The 25,850-nt window shown below is 46.4% G+C and overlaps 1 protein-coding gene across 1 annotated transcript in view; it reads right to left on the bottom strand.

Moving 5' to 3' along the window:
- SORL1 (sortilin related receptor 1) overlaps positions 1 to 25,850 on the bottom strand; it is an 89,042-nt gene that overhangs the window by 45,276 nt on the left and 17,916 nt on the right. The window contains exons 2-17 of the mRNA XM_063139547.1: positions 24,385 to 24,501; positions 22,355 to 22,480; positions 20,125 to 20,286; positions 17,336 to 17,403; positions 16,031 to 16,211; positions 12,284 to 12,385; positions 11,497 to 11,666; positions 10,177 to 10,369; positions 9,602 to 9,719; positions 8,904 to 8,977; positions 5,566 to 5,654; positions 4,368 to 4,546; positions 2,858 to 3,044; positions 1,862 to 1,990; positions 1,668 to 1,753; positions 587 to 759 (exon numbers count right to left, since the gene is read on the bottom strand). Coding sequence (XP_062995617.1) covers positions 587 to 759; positions 1,668 to 1,753; positions 1,862 to 1,990; positions 2,858 to 3,044; positions 4,368 to 4,546; positions 5,566 to 5,654; positions 8,904 to 8,977; positions 9,602 to 9,719; positions 10,177 to 10,369; positions 11,497 to 11,666; positions 12,284 to 12,385; positions 16,031 to 16,211; positions 17,336 to 17,403; positions 20,125 to 20,286; positions 22,355 to 22,480; positions 24,385 to 24,474 — 2,127 coding nt within the window. The 5' untranslated portion in view covers positions 24,475 to 24,501. The remainder of the gene's footprint in view (positions 1 to 586; positions 760 to 1,667; positions 1,754 to 1,861; positions 1,991 to 2,857; positions 3,045 to 4,367; positions 4,547 to 5,565; positions 5,655 to 8,903; positions 8,978 to 9,601; positions 9,720 to 10,176; positions 10,370 to 11,496; positions 11,667 to 12,283; positions 12,386 to 16,030; positions 16,212 to 17,335; positions 17,404 to 20,124; positions 20,287 to 22,354; positions 22,481 to 24,384; positions 24,502 to 25,850) is intronic.

Raw genomic sequence — 25,850 nt, 5'->3', positions numbered from 1 at the left:
TTTTCCTGTGGAACTGGCTCCAAACATCTCCTGCTATCCAGAAGACCCAGCATGAGAAAAGCCCATGCTGCCAGCACCTCTCTGGCCTGAGGACATCACGTGGACTCCAATCCAGGAACTGCAGAAATATACCCTCCCCTGAAGCATTCGAGTCAACAGCAACTGAACCAGGATAGACCTGTTTAGGTGAAATGTTTTGCTCACTAGAAGGAGAGCTAGTCATCCAACTGAAGCTGCAGCCCTATTTAAGGCTCAGGATGGGTTTGCTTACTGTTGGAGCAACATTAAAGCCTGCTTGTCTGATTCTGCAGCCTGGGCTTCATGTGGGAGCTATCCAGGGTGCTAATGAGCTTTGCTTGGACTTTGCCTCACTACCGCCTGAACACTGTTTTGCTTGACTTCCCTCGTTGGAAACTCAAATTCTGCCTACTATCCCCTATCTTCGTTTTGATAGAAATGCATCTGGCTTGGAACAGTACACCTTATTTCATAATAGATGGAAATTGTTGAAGTGTTGGAATTCGTCATGACACCCACAATGAGAATCCATCCCCTTGCGCCAAAGGAGCTCAGAGGGCAAACTCACCTGGATGATGTCGAGCGTCACGTCAGCCCAGTACAAACAGTTATGGTCATAATCAAAGTCTAACGCTACTGCCCCTCGTAGTCCTGTCAGAGGCAACTCTTCACTAATCCCAGAGGAGAGGTCGTACCGGTGGATAGAGTACCGTGTGGTGTACAGAATGAATTCATTCTCCTCTGCAAAGAGAGAGGGGTGGGGAGGTTTTGCAAAAACACCATTTTTTTTTACCACCAATTTTAATTCTGGTAAGGAGTAAATTACTGGGATCAGACTTCATTTATAGCTTGAATAGGAGTGAACTGTATTTTTTTACAGGAAAAATCGCTATAGGGTGACCTTTCCCAAACAGGAAGAATTAAGACAAGACATGCTTCAATCTCTAAAGCAGAGATGTGACATGCAGAAGTGTTATTCCAAAGTCACAAATATAACTGGGGAAGAAATATTGCGTCAGTCTTGTTTTGACCAAGCAAGTACTGTGGCTTGAACTGAATCAAACCTTTTTTTAAAAAATCAATTAATCTAACCCAGCCTCCCTCAATATGGTGCCCTCCATGTCTTGGACTACAACTCCCATTATTCCCAACCAGGATGGCCATCGATACATCTCGAGGGCACCAGGTTACTATTTATTTATTACTTATTTATTTATTTAAAACATTTGTATCCTGCCCTATATCATTAAGATCTCAGGGCAGCATACATATAAAAGCATACAGTATAAAACAATAAATATGCACAGTTAAAAACAAATTAAACCATGAATTTAAATTAAACCAAGTTAAAACAATATATAATTTAAAAGCAGTAAAAGCAGTTAAAACAGTTAAAACAATGTGCCATCTTAGTGAATTTAACCATCAAAGGCTTTGTTAAAAAGCCATGTTTTTACTTGGCATTGAAATGAAATCAGTGTTGGTGCCAATCAGGCCTCCAAGGGGAGGGTATTCCACAGTTGGGGTACCACCACAGAGAAGGCCCAGGTTAGGGAAGTCTGATCTAAGCTGTCAATGTACTAAACATTGCACCTTGAATCTTCACCCGTCCTACCAAAATAGCCCCCAACCCCACCCAACCCACTTACCTGCTAATGGACACGGTACCGGTTCCCCTTCTAGCCGGGCTTCAACGTCACCCCCTGAGCAAGTGTCTCCAGATACCTTGCGGTAACTAACACAGATAAACAAAAGGGCATGAATGATTTCACGGGCATTGAGGCTGCCATCCTACGTATGTCTAATGCTGCCCTAGAACTCTTGGCCGTTCACAGCGACCTACCCACGGGTCTTCTTGTAAGTTGAGCCGATGGGACAGGGCACAGGGGGAGAAAAAGGTTTGCCGGCGAATTCCGGATCTGGAACACAGACTTCTAATGACAGGTCTTCACTGAGCTTGAAGCCAAAATCACTAAGCAGAGATGGGGGGGGGGGAGAGAGAGAGAGAGAGAGAGAATGAAGAGGAAGAAACATTACTTTGAAGTGTAATTATATTGATTGATTGAGTGCATCGTTTCTAATTGGAGAAGAGCTAAAACCCCACGGATTCAGGAAAATGCAACTGTTGAAACAGATGAATTAGTAGCAGATTTCAAATTAACTCACACTGTGCCCTTTCCATCAGAAGATATGATTATGCATTAATTCAGGAAAAGGCAGAAGATAGATTGGGAAGATCTCTCAGTGATTTGAAGTATACGGGGCAAGGATTCCTGACTCCCATCAATTTAACAAAACAAAACACATCTGGCAAGATTACTCTCAGGCTGTGATCAAGCTGGATGCAGGAGAAATTTATTTGGCCTCTCATGACTCTACCAAATTTTAATCTGGGTGTGGTAAAAGGTTTACCCAGAGCTTCACTTGCGAGAAAAAAATAATGTTTGTCATCTCCCCGGTTAATGAAGGAAAAATTGACAAGACAATAATAACTGCATTTTGGGACCACTTTTCCCCAACTTGGTGCTCATATTAGCTAACCTGGCTGCAGTGATGGGACCTGTAGTCCAATACATCTCGAGGAGACCAGGCTGGGGAAAGCTGATTCAGGCGATTCAATCAAGGCAAGAGATACGTGGGCTGAAATAAACTGGATCGGTCTATGTGTACATCCAATGCTCTTAAGCACAGGCATGTCTGAACCGAAACACATGCCATGGACATGTGTTTAGGGTGGATTCCTGCATTGAGCAGGGGGTTGGACTCGATGGCCTTCTAGGCCCCTTCCAACTCTGCTATTCTATGATTCTATGATTCTATGACAACTCTATGCACTCACCACTCGTAATCCTCCCTGGTGCAAGAACAGTTGGAGACCATGACCGGCCGATCAAAATCTTCCCCGTTGAAACAGGTGGCATGGGGAGTCCGCCGCTTGAAGACCGTCTTGTGGCCCAGGAGACACTCGTTGCCGCGCTCGTCGGATGGGGACCACAGTTTGTAATCGTTCTCCGTGCAAGGCACGCCTGCGGGACAAGCAGCAGGACTGGATTTAGTGGGAAAGCGGCACGTTCGGAAGTGCAGGCGTTCGTCATGCTTGCATTGCAACTGGGAAGAATCTATCGTTGCTGGGAAATTCACACACACACACACCTAGCAACTGTGAGAATTGCAGCTAAGTTCAGCAGGAACAGGGAAATCTGAATAGGAGGCAGGTGATGTCAGCGTCCCTCCTGATTTTTTTGATTTTTTTTTTAAGTACTGCTACAAGTCCTTTGATCTACTACACCGCAGGGTTTAAAAGGGCAACAAAACTTATCAAAACACTTGTAAAAACAAACGAGAGTGTTGTGGCAAATTTATTTGCCTCTGATGAAGATGGACGCTGTTCACTCCATCCGGTGCAAGTACACTCTGGCTTTGTCTCAAAGTTCACCGTGGTTGGTTTTGGTTTTTTTTATTTATATCCCACCTTTCTCCCATTGTGGGACTCCAGGTGGCTACATGTGGCTCCCAGGTGGTCTCCCCTCCAAGCACGGACCAGACCCAGACCTGCTTAGCTTCAGCAAGGTGTCTGCCCTGTGTGCCTTCAGACCATGCTCTGTGGGGCTCTACCCGCCTCTTGCTTGCCAACCTGACCACTGGTCTTCTGTTTCTCCCCCCGTGCTTGCCTGCTTCCTTCCCAGTTTCCTTGCCGGTCGGCCCACTTGCTACACTGCTTGGACCACTGTCCCAGTATGTCAAAAGCGTTCCTCAGCTCAAACCCTGCCTCCAGACGGAGTCTCCTGCCCTATGTTTAAGTGTCTCTTCCGATGCCTCATGCAGGACCTGCCCCAGTACTCCTCCGCAACTCCTGCACCTATCCTGCTGAGAAGCGTACCTCCTGCCCTCTGTGAATTTGACTGCCTGCAGCAGAGCACCAATAAAAAACGGGCTAGCCAGTTGGGTGTAAAACAACGCTGTTATCTTCTCAGATAAACAGCATTCAACAGGCGAAAGGGTTAGGTGATGACAAGTCAGAAGGCGTTTAACTTTTTCTGCAGAGCAATAGCAGAATCACGTGGAATGTCGTCTCATTTATTTTATTTCCTTTTAAAAGCCCTTCCGCTGCCAAACTCTTCCTCTTCTAATGGAATGCGAGGAGGCAATGGGATTGTCCCAAAGTCACCCAGTGAGCTTCATGGCCGAGCGAGGACTTGAACCCAGGTCCCTGAGTCCCAGTCCAACACTCGAACCACTACGCCACACTGGCTCTCGGTGACAGCGAACGTTTGTAATATTCAGGCTGCCGCCTTACGAGGGCAGCACAAATGGGCACGTCGGTGATGCTCCCTCCCTCACACACTCACCAAGCACCTCAGTAGTGTTGATCTGCAGGATGAGCCAGCTGTGCCCATTCTCTTTGTAAGATCCAAAGATGGTGAAGACGGTGCTTTTCTCCCCGGGTTCTGTTAGGAGGCCATAAACAAAGACCAGCTTCTCTGAGAAGGTGAACATCTTCCACGTCTCCCCTTCATTTGTGCTATACCTAGACAGAAAGAGGGAACAGCAGGCAGATGGTCACGGGTGTCAACTGTAAGCCAGCAGCTCTGTCCCACTTGCTTCAGCAGTACGGGGTAAAAACCAGCTAAAAATGAAGCATGTTTGAGTCTCGTTGGACCCCGTGGCCGAACGTTAGCAATAGGATTTCCCTTTCTTTGGGTTTTGCCCCATGTTTATGGCTAGCACCAACCTGCTCCCACCCAACGGTAAACGAAATGAGGAGGAGCCTGGCATATGTCCTTGAGGATGGTATTCCACAATCTCAGTGCCACCACTGAAAAGGCCCTGTCTCTCAGGTTGCTCTTAAATCACTTCCAAGAGCTGCTGTTCCAATTAAACCAGAGCTTCCAGCGGCTGTTTCACAGTTAACGTAACGAGATCCAATCACAGATCTCCTACGTCTCACCCATTTTGGCCCTGAGCTTCTTCCTAGAGCAGACAAAACAGGATGCAACAGCTTTTATTGCTGCTTTGCCCTAGAACCATTGCAATTCAAATCTGAACTACTATTTAGATTGCTTATTTGTTCGTGGAAACAATCTGGTGCACACAATCTGTTGCACACCATGTAGTGAAACTGCGGATTCTCCTAGGAACAAAAGAAGAGTCCCGCTGGACCAGACCAAGGGTTTATCTAGTTCAGCATCCTATTTTCCACAATGGCCAAAGCAGATACCTGTAAGGAGCCCACAAGCAGGTTACATCCTGCAGCAGCGAATCCCATAGTTTAACAAAGTGCGGTGTGAAGAAGTGTTTCCTCACAATACATTCCCTCTCTAGTTTCCATCCCCATCACTGATGGTTCTGGGAAAGGGAGGGAGGTGTCACACCATTGATCAACCCCTTGAGTTCTCCATTTATAAAGATTCAGAATAACACATCTACACATTCCTTCCCACTGCCATTTTCTTAGGTGGCCTTAATCAAACCCAGAGGAGGATTCTTTATCTGCTGCTTCACTGCTCTCTGCAGGCTCATGTAGATTCTGGAGCTTAATTTACTTACTTCAGCTGGTTTGTCTCTGTGCCCTGCGTTACCGCCATGAGGATCCCTCCGTGATCACCCCAAGCGTAATAATGGGGCCCAGACAGGACCTGATGAAAGAAGTAAATGGAGGCACATGATGGGAGAACATCAGAGGCAATGGTTCCTTCCCACCAAGGACCAGCAGTGCGTCTACAGCCTCTTAACACTCCTCCTCTAAGTATGAAGGATACCAATGCAAGACAGATGCTTTGAGATAGGTTTCTGCTTTCCCCGGGCCTGTATTACGACATTCTGCCAATATATATATATATATATATCATGCTAGCTCAAATGGGCTCTTAGAAACACCTACGGAGTTTTCCTATGCTCACCCCCTTCCCCAGACTTTCTTTGGGTTCCAGATGTGGCATCCAACTCAATCTGCAGCGATTCAGGCCAGTTTGTAGATTTTCCGGGATATTTATGCATTTGGGGAAAAGTTGTGCAATTCGTGCAAAGTTGGTTGTAATTTGTGCATTTCGTTCAGGAATTTGCGCAGATTGTGGAACCTTCCCCCCGCTACCAAAAAAAATGTGCAAAGAAGTTCCCAGAGTTCAGAGAACAGCCTGCAACTCTGGTTACAAATGCACAGTAAACAGTACACAGTGCGGAACCCTCTCAAGCCAAAAGAGAACCTGATTTCCCAGTGACAGATATTCCTGGCCACATCTAAGGCATGGAGATCATAGAATCACAGAATAGCAGAGTTGGAAGGGGCCTACAAGGCCATCGAGTCCAACCCCCTGCTCAATGCAGGAATCCACCCTAAAGCATCCCTGACAGATGGCTGTCCAGCTGCCTCTTGAAGGCCTCTAGTGTGGGAGAGTAGGGAACTGGTTCCATTGTTGTACTGCTCTAACAGTCAGGAAGTTTTTCCTGCTGTCCAGCTGGAATCTGGCTTCCTTTAGCTTGAGCCCGTTATTCTGTGTCCTGCACTCTGGGAGGATCGATAAGAGATCCTGGCCCTCCTCTGTGTGACAACCTTTTAAGTATTTGAAGAGTGCTACCATGTCTCCCCTCTGTCTTCTCTTCTCCAGACTAAACATGCCCAGTTCTTTCAGTCACTCTCCATAGGGCTTTGTTTCCAGACCCCTGAACATCCTGGTTGCCCTCCTCTGAACACAGTCTCTGAACACGCTCTCTGAACATGGCCCTCTCTGAATATTCCAAATGGATGTGTTTGCATATGGAAAGAAGTTATCATATTGATAGATGCACGCACACACACACACACACACACACATATACACACACACCATGCACACAGAGACTAGTATATTCATGTTGCATTTTGGAAATGTACATCCACATTCCTGATCGCTACTGGAAATTTCTCCAAGGCTGATTCAAATAGTCTGTGCGGATGACAGAATCTCCACATCCCCTCCCTCCATCTCATCTGGGTTTGTTTGTTTTTGGCTTACTCTGTGCTAGAGACTAGTTAGCCTTTTCTGCCCCTAATATTGACTAGTAGGTATAGGAAGGTCCAGATTTTCTTGCGATCAAGGTGACGTGGGCCATGTTTCAGCTTCCCAGGCCATCTGGAGGCACCTTAATATGATACCCCAGTCACTCCCAAGCATTTTAAGATGCATGATATATATTGCAAAAATGTGCGCCTGCCGCCGCCCTCACACCAGCCTCCGCGCCGGCCAAACCAAAGCCACACCACTCTCAGGGAGGAAAGGGAGGTGGCTCTGTTCACAGCATTTAAACACTTTGCAGATGTAAGAACGCAGCCTTAGACTAACAACAGTCTGGAGCAGCCGACCGCAAACCCCTCTGCAACCCGACCACCCAATCAGGCAGAAGCACTCGTAAAATCGGGGCCAAGTCCCGCTCGGATGGAAGAGGGCCAAACGCTTTGGCTGCTCACACAGACGTCCCCCTCCCCTACCCACCCCCCAAAAAGGGGGGGGGGAAAGAAGGAGAGAGAATCCCAGTGTGCTTTGGGTTATGTTTTTGAGGGCTAATCGCCAAAAACAACACATAACACTTATACATAAAAGCAAACCGGCCTGCCCTCTTGTTTGAAAGCAGTGGTTGTGTAGAGCACCCCCTTCTGATATAGATAAACAGCATTCTTGCCGTTAAATCCAGTTTAGAAATTAAATGCCCTTAATTTCTAAACTGAGAGGCCTGCATGGAAGTCATGAACTCTACGCTAAGGATGTGGGAATCAACAAAACTCAAGTTGCTGAAGTTCTCCAAATTTCATATCAAAGCTCGTTCGAACTCAAGTCCATATCAGATTGTGAGCTTTTTCTTTTCTTTTCGCATGAAAATGTGTGCACAGTTTCATGCACATTTTTCCAAATGTACACATCAATTGTGCACGCGTTTGAAATGTAGGCATTCTTCTCCCGTTGATTAATGAGGTTTTGTGCACATTTTTCAAATGTGCGCATGCCGTCAAATGCATTTTGGGGGGATGTGAATTGAATTGCAAGCTTGGGAATGAACAGACTTTGATCGCAGGTTGACCGTGTTCAGCCCAGAAGATGCAAACTGATAAATCCTGATTAAAAAAATGAAGTGGACTAAATTTTTCATACAGCCCCACTCTAAATCTAAGTCCCTTCCTGCTAATCCAAGAGGTATGAGAGTGGATTGTACCTTCAGGGAGGAAGGGAGGGCAAGGTACTCTGCATAGGCTCAAGGGAACTCTTGTATACTTCTTTACATGTTTCCACAGTCAGACAATGGGTGCTGGGGGTGAAATTGGCCCCCAGAACTCCAGAAGCCCCTCCCCCCCATTCTATCCTGTTTTGACCACACTGAGGAATGGCTGTAGCTCAACGACAGGGGCCCTGATCCCTGGCATCTCCAGGTTGAGCTATGAAAGTATCATGCTTGAAACCCATGAAAATCAACCAGTGTCGATGATACTGGACTAAATGGACTCATGATCTCAATCTTTATAGGACAGTGTCCGATCTTCCTATCACTGTTTACTAAGCAAAACGAAAGGTCTCCTGTGCACACCCTCTGTTTGCATTAGTTTAGGGTTAGGGTAGGGTTAGGGGCCCCAACTGTGGTCCATGAGCAGTTGGAGATCTAGACATCTCTACCCAGGGCCATTTAGGGGGTATGATTACTCTAGAGCATCTCCAATTCCCACAAATGTAGGCACCTTTGAACACAGTTTAATGCCCCAGTGATATTCACTGCAGTTGCACAGGATGAGAATGGCTAGCACAAGGCTGGTGCAGCATTGCCCACAATGCACCTGGTTTACTCAGGGGCTGCCTCCTGCACTGAACCAGGGTCAGGGGAAGCCTCTGAGCAGTCTCCTGCAAAAAGACTGCATCTCGTACCTCTTGCCATCTGACACCAGCGCTGCTTGAAATGTACACGTTCATTTTGCTCGCCATGTTCTTGCCCACAGAACCTGCAAAGGGGAATAAAACCACACATGGATCTTCAGGGTTTCTTTGCACACACACACACACACACACACTATATAAATCATAATTTCTCAATGAGGTGCTAATGATAACTACAGAACAGAACAGCCTTAGAGCAGCAGTTCAACCATATTTATTTATATTTCAATATCCCACCTTTCCTCCATGGAGTTCAAGGTGTCATACATAAGGTTCCACCTCTCCATTTTATGCTCACAACAACCCTGTGAGGTAGGTTAGGGTCGGATCTGGCCCGTAGGCCCAAGTTTCATTCCACCACCGTATCTTTAAGATTGACTAGGAATGCTCTTCTAAGCACCTCATCTCTATGCCGAACCAGTTCATGAAGAATGAAGAGGACGATGCCTGTAATTGTCTATGCAGACTTTCCTGGAGATCCACCAAAGCCTGAGCCTGTTCATCTTCCAAGAGTCGCATAAAACATTTTAATTCAAACTAGCTCTGGCGGCCAGGGAGAGGGACAAGATGAGGGCTTGATGGTTTCAATATGAGGTTTGACAATGGACATGCTTCTAACTACCCTGACTTGACGGAAGTGGGGAAGGAGGCAGAAAAGCTCTAAATAAAACCAAAGACAGACATTGTACCTGTTGCGATGATCAGTCCTGGAGCAGATTCTTTGGACAGGATGGGCATTCTCCGCAGCTGGAAATTGAGCAGCTGGCTTAACCGCTGGGCCAGGTGAAGAGAGCAGCCCTGAGAAAGCTAGGAGAGTTGAACCACACAGGTGTCACATACTTTGCCCCAACAGACAAAAAATGCATTTGCCTCTCCTGAGAACAGGCAATGAACTTGTGTGCAGGACTAGGCATGCGTGGATTTCGTTAAATCAGTTCTGTCTCTGTTTCACGGACTGTCAGGTGTCTATCATTCCGTCACAGACAGAATTGGCTCTTTTCTTCATAGATGTATGAGAATTTCTTTCCACTTGCACAAGTGTGCATTAATGCAATCATTTCGTGCACAGATTTCCATCACTGGGGGGCGGGGAGGGAGCAAAGGCAGGCCTTAGGGCACAGGATTACATGTCCCCAAGAATCCGATGAATAACCCCGCATACACCACACACATTTATAGCTTCAGCTGACCCTAACCAAGGGACAAGAACACTAACGACCAGTCCAAAAGCAGGGAGATTTTCTTTATATTCCGGCATCATTACCTCACAATTTATCTTTTCGCCGTAGCGAGAATACTCTGGTGGCTGGAGAAATTCCCAAGTCCCACCTTTGTCGAAGGTGATGACAGACCGCATGTTGTCCTCGCTGAACGAGCCATTGATCAAGGTGGCGATATAGACTCCGGGCACGCCCTCCACTCGGTGGAAGTCCGCAAAGGGCTCATTTGCAAAATATCTGCCCCGAAAAGGAAAGAAGAAACCATAGACCCACTCAGCACAGTTGGATGGGATGCCTCATGGCGGCGGGCTAATGAGAAGGGGAACTGAAGGGTCTACAACCCAAGAGGGAGCTTTCGGCAACGTGAAAACATCCAGCATGTTCAAACAAAATTAACTTTAAAGAGGCAGAGGTATTTCTTCCTGTGCCTTTATCCATGGCCTTTTGGAAGGAGTCTCCAAGCTCAAATTGGGAACACAATATAAAGCTGCCATTTAGCTAACATAGCTAACAGCCATTGATAGACTGACCTGGTTCCCACATAACAAGAACCCATGGTTTGTTGCTCTGCCCAGCATTTGTCTGGCAGATGATCAAACAAATTGTGGTTTGTTTTCTCAGTTCAAGCATTGGTTGTTTTCTTCCTCCTTTACATGCTCCTCCATGTATCCCAAATGCCTTTGTAGTGCTGTAGCATTGGCATGTAGAGTGGCTAGGGTTGCCCCCTGCCTATGTAGCCTGACAACACATCCCATGAACAAGCTAACATTCTGGGTTCGTACATAACGTCAACCCATGGTTTAAACAACTCCGAGCTCACAATCCAACAAAAAGCCAGGGGTTCTCTTTCTGAGTTGTTCATGGATAACGTATCATGGTTTGTCAGTGCAGCTGAGTTCCCACAACAAGACAACCCAGAATTGAACAACCCATATCATTGGTTAGCGTTACGTCAGAATCAAGCCTCTAGACTGGCCTAAATCCCATTTTGACGTCCTGTGACCACACTTTATGGTGATGAAATCCATTGAAAAATTGTAAATACTAATACTACAGTACACTAAATTCTAGTACTGTGGAAGCAGGGTGAAGGGTGTGGAGCTTATATCTAAAATACTACATCCTGTAAAGCCTGCCCCAAACTTCCTCCCACGTGCAAGGAGGAAAGCAAAGCCATTTTAAAATGGTTCCTTGGCTGGCTGTCATCACTTGGTTCCAGGCCACTGCTGTTCAAACAGGAATCGTTTGTTCCTGTTTCAATCCATTTGACAAAGACAGCCTCAAGGCATTTCCACCCTTTCCCAGCTAAGGACGTGGCCCATGAGGTAATCTCTCTGTTGACTGGACCACACCAGTCTCCTTACCTGACCAAGGTGTCACTCCCTACTCCTCCAGGGCTGTAGTAGAGGACATTCTCCAAAGTCAGTGAAAACCTCAGGCCATCTGCTTCCGAGATGTACAGGTTGGTGCTGTTGTTGCTGTGACTGACACACACAAACACCTGGTCTTCAGATGTGTCCGCAATATAGTATTCCTTCAAGACAGAGTTTGAGAAAATGATTTCCCCTCCCCTTTTTTTATACTCAAAAGCATGTGAGAGCTGTTGAGGCAGCTTAAGAGTGTGAGCTGTGAACAAGGAAATCCCAGGTACAAATCTCACACCTCTGCCATGAATTATCAAGGTGGCTTTAGGCCATCCTCTCTCAACCATAGCTTCTACCGTCTGTAAAATGAGCACAGTAACATTGCCTTTCAGGGCGGTTATAAAGGTTATAAACAACAACAAAAAGTATAGTGGTTTTTTCTCGAACAGAAAATAAATTTTAAAGAACCCCAAGGTTTGCAGAATTATAAAAAAAAAAAAATGGGGATGGGACTCCCCCCAAAACAGCCCAGTGAAGACAATACTCCCAGTAGGTGCTGAACGATGACAGATTTTTAAAAGAGGAATGGAAAACCAGGATATAGGAGGAATGGAATGTAGTATCGTTTTCGAGGGAATGGATGGCTAGAAAGCTGGAAAGGAGCACTTCACGCTGCAACATTTTGTTGCAGTTCCCATTTGTATGTCCAGAAAAGCAACGGATAGACCTTGCGTTTCCTCAAACCTTCTCTTCAGATCCCCACCTTTTGTTGCACAGCTGTCAATACCTTAATGGGGTGCCTCGTCACAAACTGGGCTGCTTGCATCGGCTTGCGGTTGAAAGACACCCAGAGCTGAACAGACGTCTGCTGCTGCGTACCCAGAAGGTGCTGGAAAAGGAAAGCAGGTGGGGAGCAAACCAGACAGTCAGGATCACTTCAACCCCCAATTTGCCGTGGTTTACAAGAAGGCTTTATGTTAAGATTTTATGGAAATCAACAAACTCTTAGTGCAAACAGCACCCAAGTTCCTACACTCCATTGATCTCCAGGGAGTTACATTTTGGTTCAACGCGGAAATAATTATCTATCCGGGCATTTGGCAATGAAATAAAATGGCATGGGAAACCATAGGTGTGCCACACATGGCCCCTGCCATCCACTGGTATGCGTCCCCCGTACCGCCAAATTCAGAGGGATTTGAGCATTTTAGCGCCACGAAACTCTCAATTTAGAACACACTAAATTCGACCCATTTAGTGCATGCTTTGCTGCTGATGTTTTGCCCCAGGGCATGGCACCCCACAGAGTCCAGTCCACCAGGGGTGGGGGTCCAGGAGGGTGAAAATGGCCCCCGGGCTCCGCCAAAGTTGTCTGTCCCTGTCAAAGGCCCATTTCCTCAGCGGTTTCCAAGGCAATGTTTTCCATTTACAAATACGTAAACCTTTCAAGTGCCACTCACCTGTGGCAAGCGAAGAGGCACCTTTGGGTGACTAGGAAGAAAAGCTCTTGCAAACTGGAAAAGACTTGGGTCTTCTGAATTTCTCTCTTTTAGATTTCTACAGGTGACTAATTTAGGCACATTCAGACAGGCGTAGGAAGGAGCGGTGCCTTTGCAAGGCTTTACCTACCCAAATTATTTTTTACAGGTACGTATACACCACGGCTTTCGGAACTGAAAACAACAATGACGGACTTCCTTGTGAGTCAGCCAGAGAACCATTTTACCTCTCCAAATCCTCAATTCCTCTACCCAAGTCAATCCATTCATTTCAGCGGGATGGCTTACATAACCGTGGTTTTGGGATTGCCGCCTAAGCCAATACTCACTTTCTTCTTGGTGGCTAGCCAAGCAATTAAGAGATGCCACAATGTTGTAACTCTGCCGTGGGATATTTTCGCTGGCTTTAAAATAAAAGGATCAGGCGGGGGGTGAGGGAATGTTTCCCTCTGAGAATATCATATCCTGGATGAATCAGGGAACTGCCTCGTATCAAGTCAGGCCCACCTCCGCCTGCTCCAATGCACACCGGCTCATCAGCAGAGAAAGGTCTCTCCCATCACCCCTCCATGACTTGATCCTTACTACTGGAGATGCCCGGGCGCGGAACTGGGACATCCCGCATACAGGCCAAGGGCTCTAGCTAGTACTAGGGATGGGGGAACAAGCAATGTTTGAGTTTGCTAGGATTCTCCGAACGTTGCTTCACCCAAGTCCTGATTCGTCTCACGCCAGAGTCCTGCTCGCACAAATCGAAAATGGCCCATATCAAGAAGTGATCAAACGTGAAATTTGCGCAAATTTCCTAATTTGTGTTACTTTCCTCTATTTATTTATTTTACTTAATTATTTATTGCATTTTTATACCGCCCAATAGCCAAAGCTTTCTGGGCAGTTCACAAAAACGGGTGTGTTCAGTCGGCAGGGGGGAAATCGGCACAAATCAGGAAATTGGCCCAAAATCGAACTGGGAAAGTTTTGTGAATCAAAAGCAAACACAAGAGAACTTCGGCTATTGGGCGGGGGGGAGTTATACAAATGTAATAAAATAAATAAATAACGTCTGGCAATTTACTAAGATTTTCAGAGGACACAGGCTCACGTCATTGAACAAGGCGTGCACGTTTTGCAAGCAATAAACCAAGTTCTCATACATCTTTATCTAGCACTGAGCCACGGCCCCTCTCCAAAAGGCAAACCCGCTTTATCCCAAGCTGGGCTATTGGTCCAGCGAGTCCCGTTCAATGCCCAGGGCCGAACGTGGATCACGTTCAGACAGTACATGCCCTAGCCCCAAATGAAGGTTCCTCCCTGCAATGACTCTGGGGTGGGCAAATCTCAAAGCCTTCTTCCTGTCGCCCAACGTCCTTTCCCATGAAATACTGCAGACGCTTTCCTTCTTGCATGGCCCCCTCCCCTCCCATTTCACTCCCCTGTCTCCTGCCATCTACGTTGGCTTATTCCTTCCAGGCATCTCAACCTCCATTCCAGCCGCTCCAGCATTTCACACTGACCTAGATCTGCCTCAAGTGCTGAAATCAAATCCGCAGAGAAATCAGCTTCGGCTCAGCCGTGGCAACGCTCTCGCGTCTCAGGCTGGCTTCCCTGCGTGTCACATTGTCATACCCTCCTTTCTGCAAAGGGCTCAGGGCCCTTGTGCATGCCCCTCCTTTCATCCTCAGAACGACCCTGCAAGGTAGGATGGAGCTTAACTAGCCAGTTCTGGGGCTGGGAGCTGAACCTAGGTCTCAGCCAGGCCCTCTCGGAAAATAATTCCAATTTCAGAATGTGTATTCTCTCATTATAAAATGAAAGGAGGCCCAGGAGAAGGAGGAGCGTTTAACTCCCAATGCAGGGATTCTGGTGTCCTTGTTGAAAACAGTCATCAGTTGTAGCTGGATGTCTCAATCAAGGAAACTCTGCATTTGGACCGAACTGCCCATTGATACACCTGTGCTGCTCTATTTCCGCCTTCCCCAGCTTGGTTGACGATGAGTTGCAATCCCACACATCGGGAGAGGACCAGGTTCAGGAAGACTGGCCTATGATAACCTTAAGTATCAGGCTGCCGACCACACCCCAACGAAGGAATAGCAAACTTGGATTACAAGCGCAGGTCAAGTGAGACCCCGGTGCTTTCCTCTGAAGCTCACAGCATATTCCCCACTCCCTATTCTTCCATCGCTAACAGAGTGATCCTTGCAAAGCATCATTTGGCACGGTGCCGGACGCTCCACATTTCAGATCCCTTTCCTAAAAGACAGAGGGGCCTTTATTTTATTTCATTTATTATTGCTTTTATATCCCGCCTTTTTTTCCTCCAATGAACCCAAGGCAGTGTACATAAAGCCCTACATGGCTTGGGACCCCAATACCTGGCGGAACGCCTCTCCCGACATGAACCTACCCGTACCCTGCGCTCAACATCTAAGGTCCTCCTCCGAGTGCCTACTCCGAGGGAAGCTCGGAGGATGGCAACAAGGGAGAGGGCCTTTCCAGTAGTGGCCCCCCAATTATGGAACGATCTCCCCGATGAGGCTCGCCTGGCACCAACATTGTTATCTTTCAGGTGCCTTCTTCCAGGCATTTAACAGCATTTAACAACACTAATTTTGTTTTCTATCGGACCCCAGAACTGTTGATTTTAAATGGATACTGTTGTTTTTATATTGTTGTTTTTATGTTTCAGATTATTCTTAAATTTTGCATGCTTTTTTAATGTTTACAGTTTTTACTTTTGTAAACCACCCAGAGAGCTTCAGCTATAAATAAATTATCCTCCTCCTCTTCATTGTAGCCTCACAACAACAACCCTGTGAGGGAGGTTGGGCTGAGAGTCTGTGACTGGCCCAAAGTCACCTAGTGGGTTTCCGTGGCCGAGTGGGGACTAGAACCCGGATCTCCTGACTCCCAGTCCAACACTCTAGCCGCTACACCACACAGCTATCTTGACATATGTGGCTGGAATGAATTAAAACGCCGTTGTCGTTTTCACAGCTGATGCCTCCATAGACACTCGGCTGATGGGTCCTTACCACAGACTTTGTCGCAAACAGATACTTGTCCCTGAGTTGGAAGTCTTCAACATCCTCTAGAAGAATCTCTTTGTTTTCCCTGGTTTGAAAGAAATCCGTGCTGCGAAGGACAGTCGAGGAGCGTGTAGGTTCATGCCGCTCTATGTAAACTGCATTTGGCTTGTCATATGGCTCAATGCCCCTTATCAGGAGAAAGAAAGGGGGAAAATATAACAAACATTCATTTCCTAAAAGCCCAGGTGCTTCACATCCATTAGCTAACTCGTAGTTAACAACAACCTTGTAAGGTAGACTGCTATTATTACCTCCAAATGAGAGGGGAAGTGGGACTATCCACTAACCCTGCTGAAAGACTATTTAAGTTTTACTTCTTCCCTCCCCACCATTTTTCCTTGTTTATTATGTCTTGCCATCCTCAGATTCCGAGGACTCCAGCCATGAAGATACCACCGTTCTGCATCCTTCTCTGTGCCAACACAGCCCAAGGTTGCTGAAACAGATCAGGTCTCTTTAAGAGAAAAGGCCTCAGGCAATAGGGATGTGGGCCTAGCCAGCCTAAATGAAGCCACAATCACACTTAAGGCTCACTGAGGATCTGGTGTTTGTTGGAGCAACATATAGGCAAGCTTGTCTGGCTTCTGAACATCACTAGGAGCTCTCCGTGGTGCTGCTCTGTTCCTGGTGCTGCCTCTCTGACTTGCCCCAAGACTTTTGTTTGAACTAGATACACACTGGACAGCCTGGAACCTGGACTTCACAGTGCCCAACACCAGGCTCTCACTGTGGCAGGTCACATTGCTGAAACAGAACAAACTGTAGTGGCCTATTAGAACCTTCAGAGACCAACATTTAATATTTTACATTTCTAGTCCTCAGGCATTAGAAATGGCCTGGAAACACCAACCAGCACAGAATGACTGAACCTAAGAAAAGGTCCATTTAATATTCTGTTCCTATTTAGTGATTAGCAGTTGCATTTGGGAAACTCACAAACCAAGGATCAAGGCAACCACCTTTCACTATGGTGTATAACTAGAACACCTGAGAGGGAAATTTAGACTAGTCCTCTCCCTGATATTCCAGTTTTCTATGTGGAGGGCCCTTTTTCTTTTAATGTAGGGGAAACATTCAAAAATACAATGTATAGACCCACACCCTTCAGCCTGGTGGGTCTACGTCCCAAGATTTCACCACCTCCTTCAGAATAATGTGTAGACTGGTTCATAATGGGTAGGGAAAGAAGTGAGACTGGGTGGGGAGGAAGATGAGGCTCCTCAGAGGCCCATGAAGAATTTTACAACTTACCAAGAAAATGATTTCACATGTTCATGAATCATTATCCACGTCTGCCCAAAATCATCTGATTTCCAGAGCTGAAAAATGAAAACACGGGGAAATCTATTGGGGTTCCAGTAGGACAGCTAGACCCAAATGGCTGCATGAAAATTCATGAGGGTGGACTCTGCACTCTTTGGTTAAGATGCTAACCTCTGATCCATCCAATGAACAGCACTGCTTCAAGTTACGTTAAGGTACGGCTGTGAACTCCTCAGCATCCAGAAGAATTTTTCCTGATGTTCCAGCTGGACATCAGGAAAAAACTTCCTGACTGTTAGAGCAGTACGACAACGGAATCAGTTACCTAGGGAGGTTGTGGGCTCTCCCACACTAGAGGCATTCAAGAGGCAGCTGGACAACCATCTGTCAGGGATGCTTTACGGTGGATTCCTGCATTGAGCAGGGGGTTGGACTCGATGGCCTTGTAGGCCCCTTCCAACTCTGCTATTCTATGATTCTATGATTCTATGAAAGGACCACTGAACTCAGTAACATCGGTAAAATGTGTTTAAGATCAGTCTGTGAATCATTCCCCCCATTCCAGATGCGCGGGCATGAGTGCCATTGCTTACGTAGCCAAAATTGCACAACCCACGCGTAAGAGGGAGTTATCAGCAGACTTGGGGAAAAACCTCAAGTTTGGCAGGAGTAGAAAGAAATTAAGGAGGGAGATCAATGAGGATTGGGTATGCCCAGTGGGCAAAGAATTCTGACTGTTATGGGGGGCGGGGAGAGAGAAAAATAGGGAGCGAAGTGGAAGGGAGTAGCGTTGAGAAGGGCACGGCTGGCTGATTGGCTAATGAACAGGAGTATTCCATGCTGTAAGATTTTGTTGCAGGTCTCCCTTGGGTAAAATGAATTTCCCTTTTTTTAAGAGACAGAAACCTATGTGCCATGGCATTTGCTCACTCCCTATTTATTTACCTCCAGAAGTTCATGTTTCAGGTGGGTGTAGGAATAAACAACCAAGGTTGAAACAACGTTAATTTGTTCTCTGTATCTTATGCTGGGAGCAGTTTGATTTGTTTGTTTTTTATTGCCTGTTTGTTTAGGAGGGGGAAGTGTTCTGGCTAACTTGCCCGAGAAGGGTGAGATATCGTCTCCAGGCTCTTCACGCCGCCCCCAGGGCATTCGCCAACTACCAATTATGGCGAGGCAAACATCCAAACACTGGAGGGAGAGCAAAACCACATAAATGCTGGTATGTGACCATGAAAGACAAACACTGTCATTCCTGCCAAATATCAAGGCAGCACAGTAAGCTGACTGTCTGGCGTCTCTCCGCCTCCCAGTTCCTGCCCATTGCAAGCACCAGCCTGAGAACAATGCAAACTAGGCCTAAAGAGGAACAAAGGCACACTTCTTGCCGGGGGGCGGGTGGGGAGCCGTTAGCCTATTTTCTTATTTCAATGGGCCTTGCTCACAATGAGGCTGGACAGAGGAGGAGGAGGACGAGGAGGAGGAGAGTCGCCCAAGGCCTTGTTTCCACAGAAAGCAAAACAAAAACAACACAAGGGGATTTCGATAAATTGCTGCTGACTGGCGAACAATTCACTCTTCTGCACCTACAGTCACGTGTGCATTGAGAAAAGGCCGGGATGGTTCTTCTACCACATCTCTCTGGCTGGGACTATATGTTATCTGAAACACACGGCTGCTGCTGAAAATGGCAGCTGGGTGTCTTGTTCCCCCTGTACTGTTTCCTACAACTCACTGTGTCCTGTGTCCCTGGCTCTACAGTTATTGCCTCCCATTGGTGGGAGAGTGGCCCAAGGTTATGATGTCACAACACAAGGTAAAATTATGACAAACATTGTGTCTTTTGGAGTCAATGGACACATTTGGAATTTGGAGAGTATGTCATGGGGACCCTTGCAAAATGGCTACCATGGTTGTGGGGGTGCCTATTCATAAAATGGCTCCCATGGTGGACGTGGCTGGTTATAAATCACAAACTGGTGAGGCTAAAGTAACTTGCCCAAGAGCCGAATATACATAAAGAGGACCCTCCCCTGAAAGGCGTAAGAAGAGAAGCAGTTCCCCTCCTCTTTCGTTCCACTCCACATCTCTATGGGAAGACAATAACTGGGAAGAGGAGGGCCAGGATCTCTTCTCAATCCTCCCAGAGTGCAGGACATGGAATAACGGGCTCAAGTTAAAGGAAGCCAGATTCCAGCTGGACATCAGGAAAAACTTCCTGACTGTTAGAGCAGTACGACAATGGAATCAGTTACTTAGGGAGGTGGTGGGCTCTCCCACACTAGAGGCCTTCAAGAGGCAGCTGGACAACCATCTGTCAGGAATGCTCTAGGGTGGATTCCTGCATTGAGCAGGGGGTTGGACTCGATGGCCTTGTTAGGCCCCTTCTAACTCTGCTATTCTATGATCTATGATTCTAAGAGAGGGGGGAGTCTCTCTTACACAGGACGTGATCTTTAACCCCCTGCCTCCCAGTCCCTAAAGTGGGTCCTTCTCAAAAGGCCTTCCTTCCCATATGAACACTGCACCGAAGGCTGCCCACCCTTGGAAATGTTTCTTATCTATTCTTTTACCATTGCTGTTATGTATACAATGACATCAAATATAGTGAAGCCCAACCAAAAAAGCTGTGCTCCAGCTTTGAAGACGGTCTAATCTAAGCAGGCACAAGGTGTATCCAAAAGGCAGATAATTATGATCACACCGGCATTTTTCATACAGAACGTCTTGTTCCCTGCTGAAAGAAAGAGCCGCAGGCAACATCCAGAGCGACTCACCTGTTTGTTGGGATGAGATCGATCAAAGCCCAAGACAAGGTTTGGAAGCCGGCTGTGCAGAAGCAGGTCGGCTGCTTTGAATGGAATTGAGAAGCCCTGAACGGTCTTGCAAAAGTCCGTCGTGAGCCACAGGTACTGAGTGTAGGCATCCACAAAGATGTACTGCGGAAGGGAATAAGAGCAGAAAAGGAGAACAAGCATCATTCAGCCATCAAAAATTGCACAGCGATCTTCCAGAACAGAGTAGGATGCGAAAGGAGCAATAGAGGCAAAGCAAAGCACTAGACGTGTCTATCATTCCTTTTCTACCTGTTTCTGTGGTCCCAAAGCCTCCGCTGCTCCGCCCGCTCTGCATGGGATGCTCAAAAGCCTCCCAAGTTCGGAGGATTATGAGCGTTGAGGATGTAAACAAGAGGATCTGAACAATTAGCGCAGTAGTATGATTTTAGGGTTGTTTTATTATTCTTGTAAGCCTTTCTATGCTTCTTTTGGAGGGGGGGCAGGATATAAGAATTCTAAATAAATAAAAATACCCCCTTTTAGGCACCTCTTAAAAAGATGGAACTCTTCTGCAGCCTTGCTAAGCCCAATATTTGAAACTCAGAGCACATGAGTGTTTCTCTCTCTCTCTGGATTAAAATTAGAGGAACATTTCCCCATGACACTGAAAAAGAGAACACACATTGTTTCTTTCCTACCAGCTACCAGAATAATAAGTATCAACTGTGCAGCTGTTCGATACAACAGTTATTATTGCTTCAAAGTATCTCACTGTCTCTTTTCTGCCCACCCCAGTCAGGGTTCAAGGATTGGGCACAAGCCGACCGGCAGTGGTGATGCTCCTGAGATTCCACCACACCTGTTGTGCGGCCAGCATCAGGGAATCTGTTTCGTCCTTAGGCCGCTCCTTACAACTGCATCCCTCACAATGGCGGGGCATGGAGAGCAATGTCTTCCTCCTCCAAGGGACAATTTGTGGTGGAGGCGACAAACATGGTGTACGCCGCTCTGACAGCTTAATGATATAGGGCGGGATATAAATGTTTTAAATACATAAATGGTGGCTTCATTTTTGCTAGACACGCTTCAGCTCTGCTCGTGCCCCAGGACAGCAGAAAGTTTGGGAACTTATTTATTTATTTATTTATTTATTTATTTATTACGTTTATATACCACCCCATAGCCAAAGCTCAATGGGCAGTTTACGAAGATTAAAACACGGAACGTAAAATACAAATATGCAAAATTTAAAACCATAAAAAGCACCGTTGCTGTGTGGCTTACATCTGCCACAACGGACAATCGCTAAGCCTCCATTCGTGTGTATGTTGCAAGAGAGAAATTAAAAATTAACAGATGGGAGGATTTTGCTTTTCAGTCTTCCCCCCCCCCCCCAACCCCACCCCACCATTAGAAACGACTCAGTCAGATTTCCTGCCCAAATGCAATTTATAATCCTCAGGAGACAAGTATTTTCCCTCGGCTACACAAACCCGTTAATATTAATCAAACGTCTGTTTAGTTACTGTGATTTGTATTGTTCTGCCTGCGTGAGGCGCCCACAGGGCCCCGTCTTGGTTTGCTCTAGAATGTGGCAAAGGCTCTGCGCTATTGAGGTCGAGCAATGAAGCACAGATTTACAGGGGTGTGTGCAAGCATACGTGACATTTTCTACACAGATCAGGAGTCATCTGAGGGTAGAACTAGTCCAGTGGTGCAGAAATTTGGGTAGGGAAAAGACATCACGAAAATAATAATCACCACGTAACGATCAATAAAATCAGTGATTCGATAACATCACTTGGACTCAATGGCCTTACAGGGCCCCTTCCAACTCTACTATTCTATGATTCTAATAATCTACCCAAGTGTCAAAAGCAACAGCAGCAAAAGGTCATTTACTGACACTCAATGACATCATTATGTCAAATGCTGCATCATGACTCATGATGTCATTTCATTCATGATGACATCCCCAACTGGGAGAAATCACCCATGTGACCAGTTCCAGACAGAGGATGAGTAGCCATGGAGAAAATTGGCACCAGGGGCAGGAAGGAGAACCAAATATTTGAATCACGTAAGACTTTTTTTTCAGGAAAGATGCTGACCCTGCCCAAGTTTCAAACTCCAAAATGGAACTGGAAAATACTCAGGACGCCCCTCCTTAAAACTAGATGGTGGTCGTGTGAATCCTTTGTTTGTACACACACATTTTTGTACTCCTTACCCTTTTGTTGTCAGCTGGGCTGTGGTAGAACTGAGCAATCACTGCTTGGGTGGTGTTCCCTGGACCAAAATTGAATTTCTCCGATATCTTCTTAAATGTTTTCCCGTAGTCGTAAGACACATAGACCTAGCAAAGAAAGATGCCAATGTTACAACTCATGAAGAAGGATGGTTCCTCAGGCCATCCCAGAGTTCATCTTTAAAAACAGGGAAGTTGAGCATCCTCCTTCTTTAAAGGTCAGGAGGCAGGAAAGGCGCTGCCATAGCACTGCATGGGGGGCTCCACTGTACAGGGCTATGGCTGCTACCTCTCTGCCTTAAGAGGGGGAACAAGGGAGGTGCTCAATATTCCGCAGGAAACCATGCAACGATGGCAGCTGCTCCTCCTGAAAGCAAACAGAAAGGGGTGAACAGCAAGGAACATCTGCAGATTATGGGATGGACATCTGCTATAGCAGGGATGAGAAGAAAGCAGATCTCCAGATGTTTTGGAATTCATCTCCCAGCATTGCTGACCATTCGCCATGCTGGCAGGGGCTTCTGGGAGTTGAAATCTAAAACATGTAGAGATCTACCTTCTGCCCACCTTTGTGCTATAGCGAAGTACCAGGCTCTTGTTCCTGAAGGTCCATTTCAGAACTATCAGCAGTATCTCAAGAACTCCATTTTCTTTTTGTGTTGTGTGTGTTCAGCTTCATTTTGCTAGGCTGTAGTGGTGCAACCACCTACACGGCTGTTATCTCAAGTTGACTCCAGCCTCAAAGCCAGAGTTACTATATTGAATCATCTCAGCTGCATTCCTGTGGGAACGTTTCCCCTCCCCTGCGGAGTTTGGGAATGCTGCTCCAGTCAGCCTGCAATCAGCTAACCAAGATCTTTCTTGAGTCGTAGGAGATTTGAGGGGGAAAAGAAGGAGCGTCCAACTGCCCACTTGACTTCATCTTCCTGCTTCAACTTGCTTTCAGGCACGTGATGCTCTGGATTCAGGATTGGGCTCTGTCTTATTAGAAGACTGTGGCGATACCCACCTTTCTGTCCCTTAGGTATGTCTGCGGTTTGTATGTCTAGTGAGTGCAGAATGTTTGACTGAGTGGGTGGGGCTGGTGATGCGGTGAGAGAGGAGGAGGGAGGAGTATAAATTGGTTGGCTGAGGGGATTGTGAGTTGAGTTTTGTTTGTTTGGTGGGAGGTTTGGTTTTAGTCTGGGAGTTTTAGTCCAGCTTGTGCTTCGTGAGAGTGTTTGGTGTGAGGAGTGAGAATTTTAAGGCACTTGGGATTGTTTATTTTGAATATAAAAATATGCAGGCTTGATTTAAATTGAAATACTAAAGATTTGTTAAATTTCAATAAACTTTACTTTGTGTTCTGTTACCACAAACCACGCGTCAGCTCAGAGGGATTACCCGCTATATTACACAGTGTAAAAACATCTAAAAATACACCTGCTGTTCTGTATCTCAGTGATAGAACCTATTTTCCAAACCCCTTTACCTTGTCCCCTCACATATAGGGGAGAGGTTGTGTTGATTTTACCCTTTCCTCAGGCTTTTCAAGAGGTAGTGCTTGGCTTGAGAAGGGTGTGCTAGGCAAGGCCTTCTGGGTGAGGTCGGTGCCGTTGCATAGACCCATGCTTAAGCCACATATAGGGCAGATTTAGTTATCTTCTGTTATTTTTGTCTCACGTATTGTTTCCAAGGGTTACTCTGGTTCTCGTATGCCCTTTTATTCCTCTCCAATACATTAAGGCGTACACATTTTCCAATATGTTCTTGAAGCCTCTAATTTCATGACAAACATCTTTGCATTAAACATCATTTTTCAATTGCAATTAGAACCCCACCTTTTTATTTTTTACGTGCTTTAAGTGCAAAACAAAGCAGCAACATTAATCAGTGCTAAGAAACCATGTGGACAGAATTTGATTAACTATAACATTTCTCTTCCTAAAAATAAGAGATTGAGAGAGAGAGAGAGAGAGAGAGAGAGAGAGAGAGAGGGAGCCCCAAAACAAAACATCTGCATGCATACTTACATCGCTTAACTTGGGGTCCAGCAAGGCTAAGCTATCCCGGGCCAAAGCTACAATCACGTTGCTCTTCTCTCCTGCCCAGTGAACCACCATCTGGTTGTGTGAATCGTTCAGGCTAACCTGAGGTAGGAAGGGAGGAAGGAAGGAAGAACCCTCATTAAACGAATACACAGTCTAGAAATCATGGGAGTTGCAATCCCAGCACATCTGGAAGGAGCCAGGTCAGAGATGTAAGTGATGCAGCACTGGGAGAGAAAAGCAGAGACACTTCTCCACAAATCTTTGCTTGCTTCTCCCTTTTCTGTGAGCAAATGAGAGAAAGGAAGAGGAGACCCATTGATTGATTGATTGATTGATTCACATTATTAGTTATTTAAGAGAGCAGTCCTAAGTTCAGGGGAAGGACGGCTGTGGGGATCCCACGGGGAACAGGGAACCTTTAGGTTCTCCATGCCGCCTGCCAGCTTCTTCCCCTAAATCCATCCCCTTTTCCCAGAGGAGGGTCACGTGCCCCACCTCGGAGAAAAAGGTGGTATCTAAATATAGCAAGAAATAAATAAACAATAGATCAGCTGTAGCCAGCAAAGCCAATTGCAAAGGGCGATTGGATTTATTTATTTATTTATTTATTTATTACATTTATATACCGCCTCATAGCTGAAGCTCTCTGGGCGGTTTACAATTGCGATTTGCAGTCCAACGACACCCGGAGGGCCACACACATTCCCCCTCTGTTGGCACAGCAGCCAAAATCATTCACAGGGAATAATTTGATTCATCTGACATTCTACCCCAAACGTTTGTTTCCTGGGATTAAAACAAATCAAAACCAGAAGCGCTGGGTTCTCTCTGCTCCGTGATCGCTCCGCTTCCTCAAGTCTCTGGCTCCTGCCCACACCACTCCCGCCACTGCTTCATCAATAGTTCCGCATCATGAGACAGGGACCATCTCCTGCAAGGCAAGCCTGCTTGTTACATCATGTAGAACAGCCTTCCTCAACCTGGGGCGCTCCAGATGTGTTGGACTACAACTCCCAGAATGCCCCAGCCTGGGGCATTCTGGGAGATGCAGTCCAACACATCTGGAGCGCCCCAGGTTGAGGAAGGCTGATGTAGAAGGAGGCACTCACTCAGTCTTGAGTCGAGGGAAGGCTGGCAACAAACCCATCTTCCCTGAAGGATTATGCATTTCCAACTACACCCTCGGCAACCCCCCCTCACTTCCCACTTAATTCCTCTTTCATGAAAAACCCGCAGCTGAACCACCTACGCTCCTTAGAAGTGGAACAGGTATTAATGCATGTTAAACACTCCAAACATTGCGAACGGAAATCAAAGTCAAACAGCTTTCGGGAAGCGCGCCGCGGCAGCTCGCGGTGGTGAAAACAAGCCCACCGGGAATGCCCTTGTCTCTTCGGGTTACATCAAGACAAACAAAACCCCACGGAGAGTCTTTTGATGCTCAGCCT

The sequence above is a fragment of the Elgaria multicarinata genome, chromosome 12 (assembly GCF_023053635.1).
Source record: "Elgaria multicarinata webbii isolate HBS135686 ecotype San Diego chromosome 12, rElgMul1.1.pri, whole genome shotgun sequence".
Taxonomy (NCBI): domain Eukaryota; kingdom Metazoa; phylum Chordata; class Lepidosauria; order Squamata; family Anguidae; genus Elgaria; species Elgaria multicarinata.
Note: the sequence above shows the minus strand (reverse complement) of the source record. Positions and strands in the feature narration are given on the sequence as shown.